The 15,068-nt window shown below is 45.8% G+C and overlaps 1 protein-coding gene across 1 annotated transcript in view; it reads left to right on the forward strand.

Moving 5' to 3' along the window:
• Window positions 1-15,068, forward strand: part of LOC142585018 (sodium-coupled monocarboxylate transporter 1-like) — an 81,588-nt gene that overhangs the window by 27,337 nt on the left and 39,183 nt on the right. The window contains exons 3-7 of the mRNA XM_075695452.1: window positions 3,160-3,228; window positions 4,386-4,437; window positions 6,449-6,516; window positions 6,937-7,017; window positions 7,817-7,890. Of these exons, the coding sequence (XP_075551567.1) occupies window positions 3,160-3,228; window positions 4,386-4,437; window positions 6,449-6,516; window positions 6,937-7,017; window positions 7,817-7,890 (344 nt within the window). The remainder of the gene's footprint in view (window positions 1-3,159; window positions 3,229-4,385; window positions 4,438-6,448; window positions 6,517-6,936; window positions 7,018-7,816; window positions 7,891-15,068) is intronic.

Below are 15,068 nucleotides of genomic sequence, written 5' to 3' on the forward strand. Positions count from 1 at the left end.
TTTGAGACCCAGATTGATGGCATTTATGCGCAGCAGGAGCCACGCATAGCAGAACTGCTGCAGCAGGTCAATGCGACACTTAGTAGAGCAAACTATTTCTCATATTAGACTGCTGTTTAGCTTACATTCCAGCACAGCAGTCACACCTCACAAGTGCGCGACCACGCCAGAGTGCTCCAGAAAGCATTTCTCCGCGTCCTTCCCTTCCTCTTGCGATAATGGAGTGCCAGCTGGCTTTGCAAGAGTTGATAGAACTCTGGACTCACATGATAAATCAACTTCTCTAGTGCTTTCTCTTTGGTAATCTTTCCACATCCTTTTTAACTTCGCTGACTTGCGATACCTTTGCTTGTAATTCTTCAGTCGGTTGATGACGCCTGCGGTCTCTGGTTAGTATAGTTCCCACAATGCGTTGGCGGGCTAGTTGGTGCGGATCCATAAATACTTCGTTTAGCGCAATACAACGGACACAAGAAAGAGTAGAGTAGCGCCTTGTCCTGTCGCCTTTCTTGTGTCCGTTGTATTGTGCTAAACGAAGTATTTATAGTTCCCACTTTTGGCCTCGATGCGGCGGTATGGAACACGTAAAGATATCATTATAACATCTTGTTGGGCTAGTTGGCAAATTTCGGTCAAGGTTGCACGTTGTGGTGTAAAGCAATCTACAGACAGGTACACGGGGCAAGCGCAGCGTGCTGTCTATGCTTGAGTGCCATGTTCCATTGTAAAGCGAACTCCACAGGCGACAAATGCGTGCCACATGACATCGCTTCACATTTATGGAAACACGACATGAAAAGCCTGTTCGTTATCACATTTCTAGTGCATGTGACAAAAAATACATAAATGTTTTCGAGAAATAGTACTTTCAATCCATGCAGGTCAGTTCTGATTATATTTGGTTGCAGGATTTCAAGTAGAAATATCCCTCTGAAATTGAGTAAGCAAAGCTGGCTTCTCAATAGCTGGCCGAGAATACTAGCCATCAGTTTTTAAGAGCTAGTTTTCTTGATTGATGAAAGTATTTGATTCATCTTGTTAAGAATTGGGTAACTGAGCGTTTTATTTAGTTTGGCTTTATTTTTCTGCAAAATACCGATAAGATGAAAACTAACTTTCACTAGTTTAAAGGTGCAGGGCAACTGAGCATTGGCATTTTTGCTCCGGAAGAATTTGTGCTATGTGGCAAAGCAAACTTAGGGGCAACATGGAAGCGTGCAGCAAGAACTGGCTTCGCCGTATCGTATGCTGCAGCGCCAAGTGTGGAGCGACTATTTACGAACCTGAATTGGCTCATTGTCAGGGAAACCTGTCCGGCTTTTTAGTCTGGCCTATAATTCGGAACGTCGCGCACCGCAGACGAGCAAGCGATAACGAGAAACTGACAAGCACGCGGTTTTCTGGCGCGCGCGCGGAGCCAATTTCGCTGCGTGACGTCACATGGCACCCGGTGCCGTAGCAAACGACGAGGAAGAGACAGTGCTCGCCGTGCTCCTGGCACTTGCGCCGTTCCCTGTCAAGTGGTTTTTGTACGAAAGCAATGAAGTACAGATTGGCAGCCACTAATAACTTTTCCTTACCTTCATCGATCCAGGGACTGCTCTTCCACTCCAGCAATCGGCACAGCCGACCACAAGTCTTGTATTGATCTGGTCGCTGTGAAGTGGCCCGAGCAGAGGCGGTAGCCGTTGTACATCTGCTCCCTTCTCAGCTCCGCCAGGACCCCCCCATTTAGCGTAATTTCGCCACATGTCGCAACTGAAAAAATGAACAAGATACCGCGCGGTCACGATTAATGAACACATGAAACCGAAACGAAAGTTGAGAGTACGAAGAAGCGACGAAAAAATGTTGTCCTTCTAGGCACAGGTTGAAACCTAGGCCGTCACGTAGGTTACTCGAACTTCTTGTAATTCAAAACGCAAACGGTTACTCCTACGCAATTGATTTTTTTTTCTTTATGGCTTCTGGTGTGTTCATGAACATTCAAAGGTGATAATGTCACAAAATCTGGTCACCGAAATGATCTCCAGCGTAATTAGTTTATGCATCAATCATTCAAATACCTTAGGCAAATATAAATTGCAAGTTTTTTTACGCGTGAAAAAGAAATGAAGAGCAACTGCTAACACATACATAAGCGAAATTTCCGTCTGCGCGTCAGCTAGCATCAATCGGCTCCTGTGCAGCTATCAACAAGTAGCTTCAGTTTTTTACAACACAGCAGAAAAATGCGTCGCGCCAAACCAAGACAGATATTTAATTGAAAAGAAGCGCGAAAGATCTTTCGTTTTGCACTATAGCTGTTTTGATAAGGACAGCGCTTATTTCTTCATTGCTAAAGCAGAAAAGTGTGCTTGTCCCTAGTCAGCTGGGAAACGGGAGAATTTCGCCCTGCTTTTCCTCCCCGAGTCGCCACACCACACAGTCGCGCAGCACCCACCTTGTGCCCTTTCCTCAGTTTTTCCAACATTGCCGGAACGCTCGCGGCCACAAAAGGAATGACTTTTAACTGCAGAGCGTTCGAAAAAACGTGCACGTGCAACGAGAGCGGCAGGAGCAGACGAAGAGGATGACAGCCGAAGTGATAAGAGCGAAAGAGCCGCCCGTTGGTACGACAAATGAAGCGACTAAATAAATATATGACATCGAAAACGAAAACAGCCAGAGGCACATTTCATTTGTATACATAATTGCATTGCTTTAATTTATTGCCATGTAGGTTGAAAACATAGAGATGTGTAAAAGTTACTTAATTTCCTTTTGGCTACCAGCGTCATGGCGACGCTTTATCGCCAGTACCGAAACTATAGCACCACTGTCAACCCACTGCTTTCATTCATTTATCGCAATGACTTGTTTCTAAATTCGTAATCTTATATGATTTCTTAAACCCGCCAGATCCTTGGCTAATGTCCCACCGCCCCTCTTCTGAGCGGGTATAAAAGTTCCACTACCTTTAGGTCTTCGTCACCACCAACACCAACACCATCATGATGATGATGATGATAATTCGAAGCTATGTTGGTTGCTTCGTGATACTCTGTAAATAATTTGCAAATGCATTATCCCTTACGTCTCAACCTGTGACACTATAAGAAGAAATATGTACAAGTTGTATTTTGAGCTAAAATTTACGAGAAAAAACATCTGTTTCAGTATTTGGAGAAGAGGTTCATGTCTACTGCTGTAAGGAACATTGCGTCAGCCGTCTTTATTGTGCAAACGGTAAGTGACCTTTCGTTCGCCGCTCTTTGACAGCAAGTCTTGCAGTCGATACTGTACCATTTGCATTGCCCGTGTGCTTAGATTTAGGTGCACGTTAAAGAACCCCAGGTGGTCAAAATTTCCGGAGTCCTCCACTACGGCGTGCCTCATAATCAGAAAGTGGTTTTGGCACGTAAAACCCCAAATATTATTATTATTGCTCTGACGTGCAGTTCTGCACAAAAATAAAAAATGCCACCTCTTTCGATTACCGTACTATAGACTGCACGTGGTCGCCATTTCATGACGCTGTTGTTTTGTCGTCGCTTTTAGTTTGCGGATGCCTTTTACAAGAATGCTCCAAACAGTCCAGCACCAAGGCTTAGGACAACTACAAACATCGAATTTTGAGCTCGGCGGTAGATGAAGAAAGATTTTCACCAACCGAGTCTAAAGTATTGCTCTCAGGTGCAAATTCAGGTGCTTGTGAAGGCAAATCGCGTCGATGTACGCACATGCTCACATCCCCTGTATCGAAAAGAAAAAAAGAACTGCTGCAATTGACGTAAGACAGGGGCTGTTCAACTTCTTGATGTACCTTGATGTACCCTGTATAGAATATTACGGCGCACAAATACAAAACAAAAGCTCAAGGTATCCTTAATCGTTGGAATACATTTTTGATGACTCGGGTAGCCAGCCCTTCGGTGGCCTCTTTTCCCGTTAACTTCTTATTTAATAAAAATCAGAAAAGGGCGCACTACGACTAAGGCGCACAACATTTCATTTGTGTTGTCTTTACTGTGTAGCTATATATTTGTTTCTCGCGCAATATTCATATATGGCCGTGTGTCAACTCACCCCAGCAGTGTGCCATATAAAGTTCCCGATTTACGTTCGACCGCCTCAAGCTCATTTGACTACTCGCTTTACATTATAGTATCTTCAGAACTTGTGCGTCATACGGGTACATCGTTGCGGTCTATTCAGTACATGCGGATCTGCTTAATGTTAGGACGTATACCTTTCGATTATGAAGCAACACGAGAAGCACAACGGCCTTTACACGTTTGTTTCATTCGACCCTTCCTTTTCGATGTTTTATTGTGCAGACGTTTGGCCATCTATTGTGACATCGTACACTCAAGCGGTGCAAACGATTCATTCTGCTTTTTCAGCTCCTTTACATGGGCGTTGTGCTCTACGGCCCATCCTTGGCTCTTGGATCTGGTAAGAATATTAGAGAACTCTTTATTTTTTCTATTTTTCATTGTCTGTATTTCACGTCCTGTATATTTTATGGTTTTGGTACCCCATTCCTACGATAACCATATTACAGTGGTAGCAGTATGTATGTACAAATAAATAAATAAACGTTAGCTGTCCGATCAAAGATGGTCACTCGACTAAAATCTAGCCCCTAAGTTCCACTTACGTTTCTCGCTTACTGCATGAACTACAGCTGCCCTTAACTGAACACACTGCCGTCTTCGCACACCAGAGCCATCATAGTTTGAGGCGTCAGGTGTCATTGCGTTTGACTGCGCAAGCACCCACCAAGTTAATCTGAAAATAAAGGGGAAGCTGACTGCTAAAATCTTGCTCTCCTAGAAGCTTGTCCCTGTACATTCTTTTGATGTTTGGGGTAGAAATATTTCCCAATAACTTTACGTCGTGACAAGTATCGAGACCTGTTCAGTATTGAATAAAGCGTGCGGCACTGTACGTAAATACGACCGTTTCAGACTTCCGAGAGCCGACCATGTACAGTGAGCATGTTTTAACTTTGCAGACATGGCTATATTTTTGTAAGGCAAGCTTTATTGTAGGGTTTCAAGGTAACTGGCACTCGTAACAACACTGCCGAGCCCTGTTTCTGCTTTATGTCTACTTTGATAATTGTAATTCTCTTGGGTTCTCACAACGCGTTTCATCTCACCGGAGTGATCTAATTGACAATTGCATTTTTCTTCGCCGAATAATAAATGAAATAACGTTCTGCGTTAACGGTTCCTTAAATTAAGAACCTTGTAATAATCATTCACAAAACGCTCGGTAACGCCCGTGGAAATTTGCGGGGATTCCCTGCGTGAAGAAATGATGCCCAAAAGCGGAGCGTACCACTGTGTCCCGTGTGGCTATCATAAAGGAGGCGCCATACGGAGTATAACAACGGCGGAACGCTTCCATGGCCACTAAATTCCAGCATTCCGCCGTGACCTGCTTGCTTCTGGGTTTCTGTCGACAAGTTATCTTAACAGCAGAGGCCACGGCTGTCGCCACTACCGCGACGGCGCTAAGGCAACAAAACCACGCGCGTTATTTTGCTCAATATAAAACGCCGCGCACCCGACATCGAAAACGGCACGCTCCGGCACATCTCGAAAGGCATTCGCATTTGTCCTAATTTGCCTGTAGAGTGGTTCATATACGTCACACGAGGCGTACAGTTTGAGCAATGCCTGGCTAGCTCGGAAAATACAACTGTACCTGTATACATTCAATTCACTGACTCACTCACCGATCACCTGCCCAGTAACTCATCCACTTGTCCATTCATTTGCTCATTGGCCCATTCAGTAGGACCGCCCATTGTAGCCACGGAGAAGACGCGAGAAATAATTTCAAGAAAGCCAAGAGTGTGCCGCTATATAGGTTGAAAGAAGGCGACAAATGTGAAAGAGAGGGAGAAAGTTCTTTGAAGACGGGCACTGACACTGCGCTGCATGTGCAGTACTGGCATGCAGTCAGCTGCGCAATGCGGCATGAGTTACGCATTTTGAGAATTGCTATAGCATGAAATGGCATGAATTTATGCAGTTACGAAGCAGGGTAACCTTTTTTTTTTCTCCGGCATACTAAGTGAGAGGACAGCAATCCAATGAAAAATGTCTCGTCAAAGACAATGTCGACCATGTGAGTCAGCCAATGACGAGTTGGCGAACGGTGCCTTTGTACGTGAGACCACTCTTGAGACCACTCTTGTTCGCCCGATTGTTTTATTTAAATGAGCGTGTAGGACAAGCTGGCATCACGGGTGATGGCCGGTTCTTCTTTTTCTTTAGGCAAACAGTACATAGCAACGGTAGGGCTCACTCAATGTTCGTTTATTTTTTCGACTAAACACCGGTTTTATATCATGGGTGACTTCACGCTGCGCTCCACCTCTTTATGCACTATTTGCGTGTGAGATATGCGATGAGTTTTAGAACAAAGAAACGCAGATCGTTTTGTCTTGCAGTGACAGGCATACCGGTATGGTCCTCCATTATCCTGAACGGCGTCGTATGCACTTTCTACACCGCCATAGTAAGTATTGCAATCACGCCTTTGCATATGTTTATTTTTGTGCAGATTCATGTGCACGTCTTGATGTAACCTACATATGTATCGTGTGCCCTGAAACATTCTAGCATGAGAGCACGCCTGTTTCAGAGATCATTAGTTATTTCATCAGACCTGAGGACAGCGTAGTGTCGACGTGTAGCGAATCGGGCCAGTCTCTAGAATGAGGCTAGACTAGAATGAGGCTAACCTCATTCGCATTCCTTTCTGTTTTATTTCTTCTTTATACCTCTCTTTGTTTGGTGAAGACCATGTTGTGGAACTGGAAATAGGCAAACACGGGCACTCTTTACGGTTGCATGACAAAAAAGTCCTAAACACGCATCCGTGTGCGTGCGTTTTCGGTGAAAGTATTGGACATGACGACAGTCACATTTCACGCAGGGAGGTATCAAAGCGGTCGTGTGGACGGACGTGGTTCAGATGATCCTCATTTACGTCGGCTACATCATGGTCATCGCATCGGTGAGTTTCGCAGTGCCGCTGTGTCATCCCAAGATACGTCGGCCCAAATGAATTTACAGACATCGCGCGCACTGGGGCGGATAACTGTATAAGTACCACTGCCGCTAGCCTGTTTCCAGTTTGTGGCAGCCACACTCTAGGCTCGATGCAGAACCTCGATTCTCTGCGTAATGCGGAGACGAGTGTGTGCAGAGAAAAGCATCATTCTATTCCTCGACAAAAGTGCCCGGACAAACGCGAAATCAATGTGCTCGTCGAACCTTTTTACTTCAGAAATTATAGTTCGGTATTTTTAGGAACCATGACGATTCAGTTGTGTGCCATTTATTACTTAAGCTGCAGCAAACATTCTCCAATGAAATTCATGCAAAGTCTCAGGGGAAAACCATACTGTGTGAAAAAGCCTAAGCAATTGTTTTGTTCATTCCGCGTGGTCGGAAACTATCTCGCTCCAAGTCTTCCTTCGCACTATACGACCTTAATGATATTTTGCTTCCACTCAGGTTTATTCCAGCAGTCATTGAAACCACTTCCGTCACCTTAAATTTTAGGCAGTGGGTCCATTCTTAGTGCTCTAACGGAAATAGAAAATCACGCCAAAGTATGAGAGGATTTGGTACCTTTCGGGAGAGGGCCATCCTTTAGGATACGACGGCACTCCCGTTAGAATGAGGGCTGAATATTGAACAACGCGAACGGGGCACGGTTTTCATATCGACAGTGTGTGCGACGTACCACACGACGACACAAAGCTTTGTCAAAGTGCTAGTGTTCTGATTGTTCTCTCTTATTCGCGCAGGGCATGTACCACTTGGGAGGCATCGGCAACATGTGGCACATCGCCGGCGAAGGAGGCCGGCTTATTTTCTTCAAGTAAGAGATACTAAAAGACTGTAGGGTTGTCGAGGTACGAGAAAAAATAAGAGGCACCAAGCAGTTTGTTCCTTTCGTTAGTTGCAACCATATGAAAGCCCACAGAAAATGAAGCCAAGGAGAGTACACGGGAAATTTACTGTTCTCTATTATACGAAACAACCGCCGCTATTGCACAGTGCCTGACATTGTGCTGCTCGACACGAAGTCGAGGGTTCGATACACGGCCTTGGCAGCAGCACTTCGCTAAGCGCGAAATGCAAAAGAACGCTCGTGCACTTAGATTCGGTGCACGTTAAGGAATCCCAAATGGTCAAAATTATTCCGAGCACCTCTACTGCGACGCTGAATTGAAATTCTCGAGTTTTACGTGCCAAACACCACGATTTGATTATTAGCCACGCCGTAGAGGGGGACGACTCCGGATTGATTTTGACCACCAGGGGATCTTTGACGTGTCCCCCTATGCACGGGACATGGGCGTTTTTTGCATTTAGCCTCCATCGAGATGCGGCCGCCGTGGGCGGGAGTCGATCCCGCGACTTCGTATATTTGGCAGCGCAACACCATAGCCGCTCAGGCACCGTGGTGGGTCTATGTACTGCGACCTATTACATGGCCCCTGAGTTTTTAACCCGATCGATCAAGCAGTTAAATATTATTTTAAATAGACACATAATGGAGGCAAGGAAAATGAAAGTTTATGCAAAGACATTACACGCGCGATTTTCCATCGGTGAGCTACCTTTCGGCCGAAAGCTCCGTCTTAACGTCTCAAAGCACCCGTGATTTTAGGGTAAGTCCTTTCAAAGAATGAAGAGCCCTCGCCTAGAGAGCCAATTCTTTCCCGGCTTAAGTATGTGGCACGAAGTATACCTCGGCATACAGAAGGGATGAAAGCAAGCAACACGGCATCTGTGCTGGCACACATTGTTTTTTCTTTCTCGCTCTGCGCGCTAGTTTCTTGGAAAATGGGCTGTTTTCTTGCAAGGTCAATATCTTTTTGTTGAATTTTTTGTTGATTCATGAGGTCTTGCGTCGCAAAACCACAGTTTAGGTGGGAGACGCCGCAGGCTATGGATCCACTTTGACAACCTGGGGTAACCTAACGTGCAGTTAAATTTCATTGTGGAACATTATTTGGCTACGCCACCACAGCAACGAAACAGGGAATTGAAACTGCAACTTCGTGTTCAGCAGCAAAAAAACTCCATTCGTCCGATATTGAACGATTGCGGCGAGTATCCGCCTTCGTAATGCTGGCTGCGATGTACTCGACCTTAGCATTGGTGCAGCCATTAAAGTGTGATTCCGGGTGTTTAAACCATAATTCCGTGAATGTTTACCATTCAGAAGATGTTTGGCAAAGTATAAGAAGGAACGACGGGTGCGTGTACGTCCGTGCGCGTGCGCCCGTTCGCGCATGCGTGCGTGTGGGCTTCGTATGTATCGGTCTATAATGTCCCGTTAAGCTCCTTGAATAATCTGCGATAAATAACAGCTACACAAGTCGCTTACCGGCCTCAATGGGCAGCGACGTGCAACGTATCTCAGGCGTATCTTCAGCGTTTAATGACGCGAATACCGCGCGAAGCACCGAAGTGTGGCAAGGCAGGCGTGTGGCTAGCAGAAGACCTGCGGAGCTCTCACATCGTGAACTTAAATCTAATCTCTCAAACTGCTACATACACTGTAAGAAATGCTGTAGTGAATAACGGAAAACGTTTTCCGGATTTTTTTTCCAGAGCATTTCCAAGCATTTGACCGTCAAAACGACGGAAGGTCGCAATTTTGTAAGTCGTATACACCACTATATACACGGCAGCGAATCGAATCGCCGTATTATCAAGAGCAATTCATTATTCTTTTATTTTTTTCGTGTAATATTTATGACTCGCTCATTTTCTCCTTGTTCACGGTGATAGAAACGTCTTGCCGGAGTGACGCCGATAGTTTGTCGAAAGAACATTACCGTTGAAATGACGGCTGGTTTTTACAGTGTACTTCAGTTCGCCGACCATGCCGCGACAGCTCAGGTCATTTTGTTTGTTATTGCCAAAAATGTGCAGCATATGGAATCTGTTTCGTGTGGCACTAGCAGTGAATATAATGTTGACAGAAACTACAGAGTTGCCATCGAGCTGCTTCAGTGGCTAGCACCTACTGCGGGAGACGCCAACTGAAAATAGATCATAAATAAGATAATGTTCTCACAGCTTAAGAGACTCAAACAAGGTCACCAATGTACACTCCACCATCCCTCTATCTCAAGGCAGTTACCACAAAGAACAGCTTTTCTTTTGGCGTCATTTATTTGCAGCGCCCACCTTCAGTATGACGTAAGTTTCTTCTTTTTTTTCTTTTTTTTTTTACCGTATTAAGCAAATGACACACCCACCACAATATATGAATATTCGTGTTTGCCACAAACGCACCCACACAAAACTCACATTTTGCGACAAAATCAAGGAATTACCCTCCGTGGTTGCGTAGTGGCTATGGTGTCGGGCTACTAAACACGAGGTCGCGGGAAAGAATCCCGGCCACGGCGGCTGCATTTCGATGGGAACGAAATGCGAAAACCCTCTAGTACTCATATTTCGGTTCTCGTTAAGTAACCCCAGGTGGACTAAATTATTCTGGACTCCCCAGTACGGCGTGCCTCATAATAGCATATCGTGGTTCTGGCACATAAAACCCCATAATTTAACAAGAAAGCAAGAAATTGCATGCGAATTGCAATTGATGAAGATTATATAGAGCGATGTTGGCTATGCAATTAGATGCATGCGGCGCCAACATTTGTGACACGAACGTATAGTGAAGCAGCTAGACGGAGTTCCGGCAACGGCGACAGACTTCACCAGGCACGGAGCGCATGCGCAGCGGTCATGTCGGCGCCACGAAAACAGCAGCCTCTGCGCTTTCCAACTGTACTTCAGTTCATGGCAACATTGAGGGGAATGCCGAAGGGAGTGCATCGTGGAATTGTATAGGCGAAGTTCCAGGGAAGGCGTGCGCTCAATCTCGCTCCCTATGGTACATTTTGTTTTTGATGTTGTGCTGTTGTTGTGGGAGGAGGCGTGAAGATGTAGCCACCGTAGCCACGGTTTACTTAGGCCCGCCAGCCATGTTGCAGCGGGATCTCGGGAGCGGCCGACACCACGGCCGCTCCGATCGAGCGCGCTAGCGTGTCCTAGTCTCGCGCTACCTGCACGTGAGCCCGTCTTGTTCGCCTGCTTTTTAGAGGCGACAGTCGCGCCGCTACATTCTCACCTCTTCGGGATAAAGCGGGCTTGACATGGTACGAACGCAACATCCTTCTACCCGCCGTGGTTGCTCAGTGGCTATGGTGTTGGGCTGCTGAGCACGAGGTCGCGGGATCGAATCCCGGCCACGGCAGCCGCATATCGAGGGGGGCGACAACACCCGTGTGCTTAGATTTAGGTGCAGGTTAAGGAACCCCAGGTGGCCAAAATTTCTGGAGTCCTCCACTACGGCGTGCCTCATAATCAGAAAGTGGTTTTGGCACGTAAAACCCCAAATATTATTATTAACATCCTTCTGACCATATATAGCTGTGCTTCAGCCACTGCTATTGACATGCTTTGCGGCAGCTCGGGCGCAAAAAATTTCATCTTACTTGATCGGCATTCTTCTTTCTTTCTTTTTTTCGAGCCTTGCTGAACTTGTCTTCTCGTAGTAGCCTTATTCCCTGATAGGCCGTCACTGAATTTGCTCCGACATCCGGAAACGCAGATAACGCCCCTTCATTGAGTGCCGCCTTTGTCTCAAGCGCAATAACTCTGCTCCAGTGTCCCGCGATAAGTCGCGTATCAAACATTGCTATGGCAATAAAGAAAAAACACGCTTCACGTCGCGATTGCGCTGAAGACGGCGTATGACGTCTTTCACGCGTCTAGATTCAGAAGCAACTTAAAGGACAGTTCTGATGGCGAAGCTTTATTCGTTTACTGTTGATGTCACCATAAAACTGACTACGCATTACGTCCTACTGACGTCTTTGTTCGCATCACGCCCGACCACACCACCACACCGTAATCTGTGGTGTAAAAGTAGGCGTTATTCACCATATTCTACTCCTGGTGGTTCATGTATACCCGATACGGAGGCTTAAGTAACCAAAACAAACGCAGCCTTTACATTACCCAGTGTCTGTAGCGTCTCATGTGAATTTTTTTTCACCCACGAGAGAGAGAGAGAGAGAGAGAGATAGGTAGCAAGAAAATGTAGAGATTCACTTATACTGATTCTTACGTGCAGGCTAACCTGCACGTAAGGAAGGCGATGAGTGATTGAAAGGAAGAATAAGGCAAATGCGTAAGGAGGCAGGGTTCACGTGCACATTAGTGAGCGCAAAATGCCTATAAGTCAGATCCGCTAAGCTTACGAAACTCACTAGAAAGCGCATAGCTTTCTAGGTTGATTATGGGTGAGGCCATGTACCCAGAATATTTGCCGCTCTAAAGGGTCGATCGTCCATTTGGCTGAGCGCGCTTCGAAGAAATTGGTGTCGGAGGTCGAAGCGCGTGCAGTAGCAGAGGAGGTGCTCAATGTTTTTTTCACGGTTTCAGTGGCGCAGCATATGGGGTGATCGGCCATTACAGTCAGGATGGAGTACGAACACGTAGAAGGGTTCAAAATTAAGCTCGTTGGTACATTTCGAAACTTCACTTGTTAGAACATACAGCGCGAGATCCCAACTGAAAACAGATAACGAAGAAGTTGAATGTTTCGCGAATTTGTGAAGAATGCCCCCAGTTTTAAGTGACACAGTAGTATAGCGTCTTACCGGAAGAGGACCGAAGGTAATTGCAGCTGCAGTGACGGATCAAATAAAACAAACGAGGGTTGGAATTCTATGGAGTCTTTCATATAGTCAAACTGATGTCACGAGCTATTTCACCGTGCTAATGCAATTATCAAAAAGCGGTCTCAGCTTAGGAACTTTACTGAACTGCTCGCCAACGAGACGCCTGATAGCAATGAAGGGTACAGAACCGAAAGATCGCGTTACCGAGCGGTGACACACTGGCACGGCCTTTCGCTGCTAGTCAGTTCTAAAGTTGCAGACCATCGCATCGTCTCCTTACTTCTTTGCCGCGTTCCTGCGCAATGTTTGCATACATTGTTGCCAGATTCTCAAGTTTGTTTTGCCCGCATATCGAGGCCCAATTTCCCTTATTTTCCCTGGTCACGCACAGTAGAATTTTCTTTTGCTTCCCACAAGAACAAATTTTTTTACAAAACGTTTTTAAATCAGCGGAAAGGTTGTTTGTTTGATCTTAAATTTATTTATCTGAAGAAAAAAAACCCGCTTTCCGTGTATAGACAATAAAATTAAATTTTTCAAAGCTTACCCAAGTTGAAATCGAGGTACGTCAGTCAAGCAGATATCTAAGAGAGACGATTGAGTGTAGCCTATTTCAATTTGGGGGCGGCCGTCTGTAGTAAAGATTAAAAATTGTTTACAATGTCTTGACGAATTATTTCTTTTGTAAACCTCAGATATAAAGCCTTTATTGCTTTACTTTGCTTTGCGTTGCGTTGTGTTGCGTTGCGTTGCTGACTTGCTTGCTTGTTTAAATTTGAGTTTATTTCACTACAATAATATACATTGTTCAGAGTCATTGTCCAGAGTCAGTGGGAAATTTCTCATAGGGCGGGAAATATGATACCGCGGTAAAAATAACTTCTTTTTCAAGGTAAAACGTCAGAGAGATTCTGTGAGAACCCGTTTACGAAATTTGAGCGATGACCTCAACGAGTACCGTTTATCCGTGCCAAGAGTTTTGCGCCACACGTGTCTAACAAGTAGTCTGACGAATGTGCAATGTTTCGAAGTATTTGAGTACGTTGCCAAGCGCCGTTTTACTGTGTAGCTTTTAATGCGGTAAAACTAGTAGAAAGACGGCTTCCTGTTTGTCTTGTCGGTATTTCTATGCTAAAATTCTGGCGTTTTACGCGCCAAAACCAAGATACGATTAGACACGCCGTAGTGGTAACTCCAGAAAAATTTTGACCGCCTAAGGTTCTTCATTGTGCACGTAATGCGCGGTACACGGGTACTTTTGCATTTCGCCCCCAGCGAAATGTGGCCGCCGCGGCCGGAATTCAATCCCGCGCCCTTCGGGCTTAGCGGCGCGACACCGAAGTCAATACGCCGCCAAGGTGGGTCTTTTCTGTGTTCTTCTATGGTGTTTCTTTTATCTCTAAAACGCAGGAAATGTCTCACATCTCAGGAGCCGTACCCGTCTAGGGGCGGCAATGCCCTTCTTTCGGAAGTTAAGGATGAGTGTCGAGTGAGAGAACGTTCGAGAACGCGAATGTAATCTTATATGATAGCCAAATTTCAGATTGCGCACTATACACCAATATGAAGCGGAACGTTTGTTCTGTGTTCAAGTAAAGATTCCTGCAGGCGGGACAATGCGAACTTCCCCATGCTCTATCCGACACATAGTATTCGTTGTGAATTGGTCCCGCGGCATTTTACCAACTTCATCACAAGTGTGAACTAAACGAGGGTCATCCAACATAAATCTGGTGCTCCCGTTGATATCGACGCAGCGTTTACGCTCCTGTAATAGAAGCATCACCCACAATTCCAGAGGTTTGCAGGGAGCTTAAATAGAGAAAAGCAAAGGTAGGGAGGGTGAGCAAGCATAAAGCTGGCAGCTTCTTTTCGTGTCCAGTCGCGGTCCTGCTTCTTGAGCCTGCAGCTTCCCTCCAAAGTAGCGACACCACTGTCGCCTTGATTAGCGTTATCTTTTTACCCACGGCAGGTGAAAGAAAAAAAAAAGATCAGCACCGGCACAGTTCTACGAAAAAGCGGAAGAAGGGTTGTAATCTCTGAGGCAATTATTGTTATCCTTCTCGAGATGACGAGAGCGCGTTTCATTCTGCCAAAAATTCTAGAACCGAACAAGCACTGCACGCACAGTCAACGACGCCCGCTATCGCGGAACTGCGAAAACGCCATCGTAACTTCCCAACACAAGCCGCGCGCGAGAGCTGTTTGCATTCGGGCTCCCACACTTCACTGGACAACTGCTTCTCTCTTTCTTTTTTTTTTGCTCTCACGTGCGTTGGCCATCACGAGCACGTGTGCGGAGATAACGCCGTCCCCACCGCAACCTTTCAGGAAAAGCCTGCCG

Source organism: Dermacentor variabilis, chromosome 6, assembly GCF_050947875.1.
Source record: "Dermacentor variabilis isolate Ectoservices chromosome 6, ASM5094787v1, whole genome shotgun sequence".
Taxonomy (NCBI): domain Eukaryota; kingdom Metazoa; phylum Arthropoda; class Arachnida; order Ixodida; family Ixodidae; genus Dermacentor; species Dermacentor variabilis.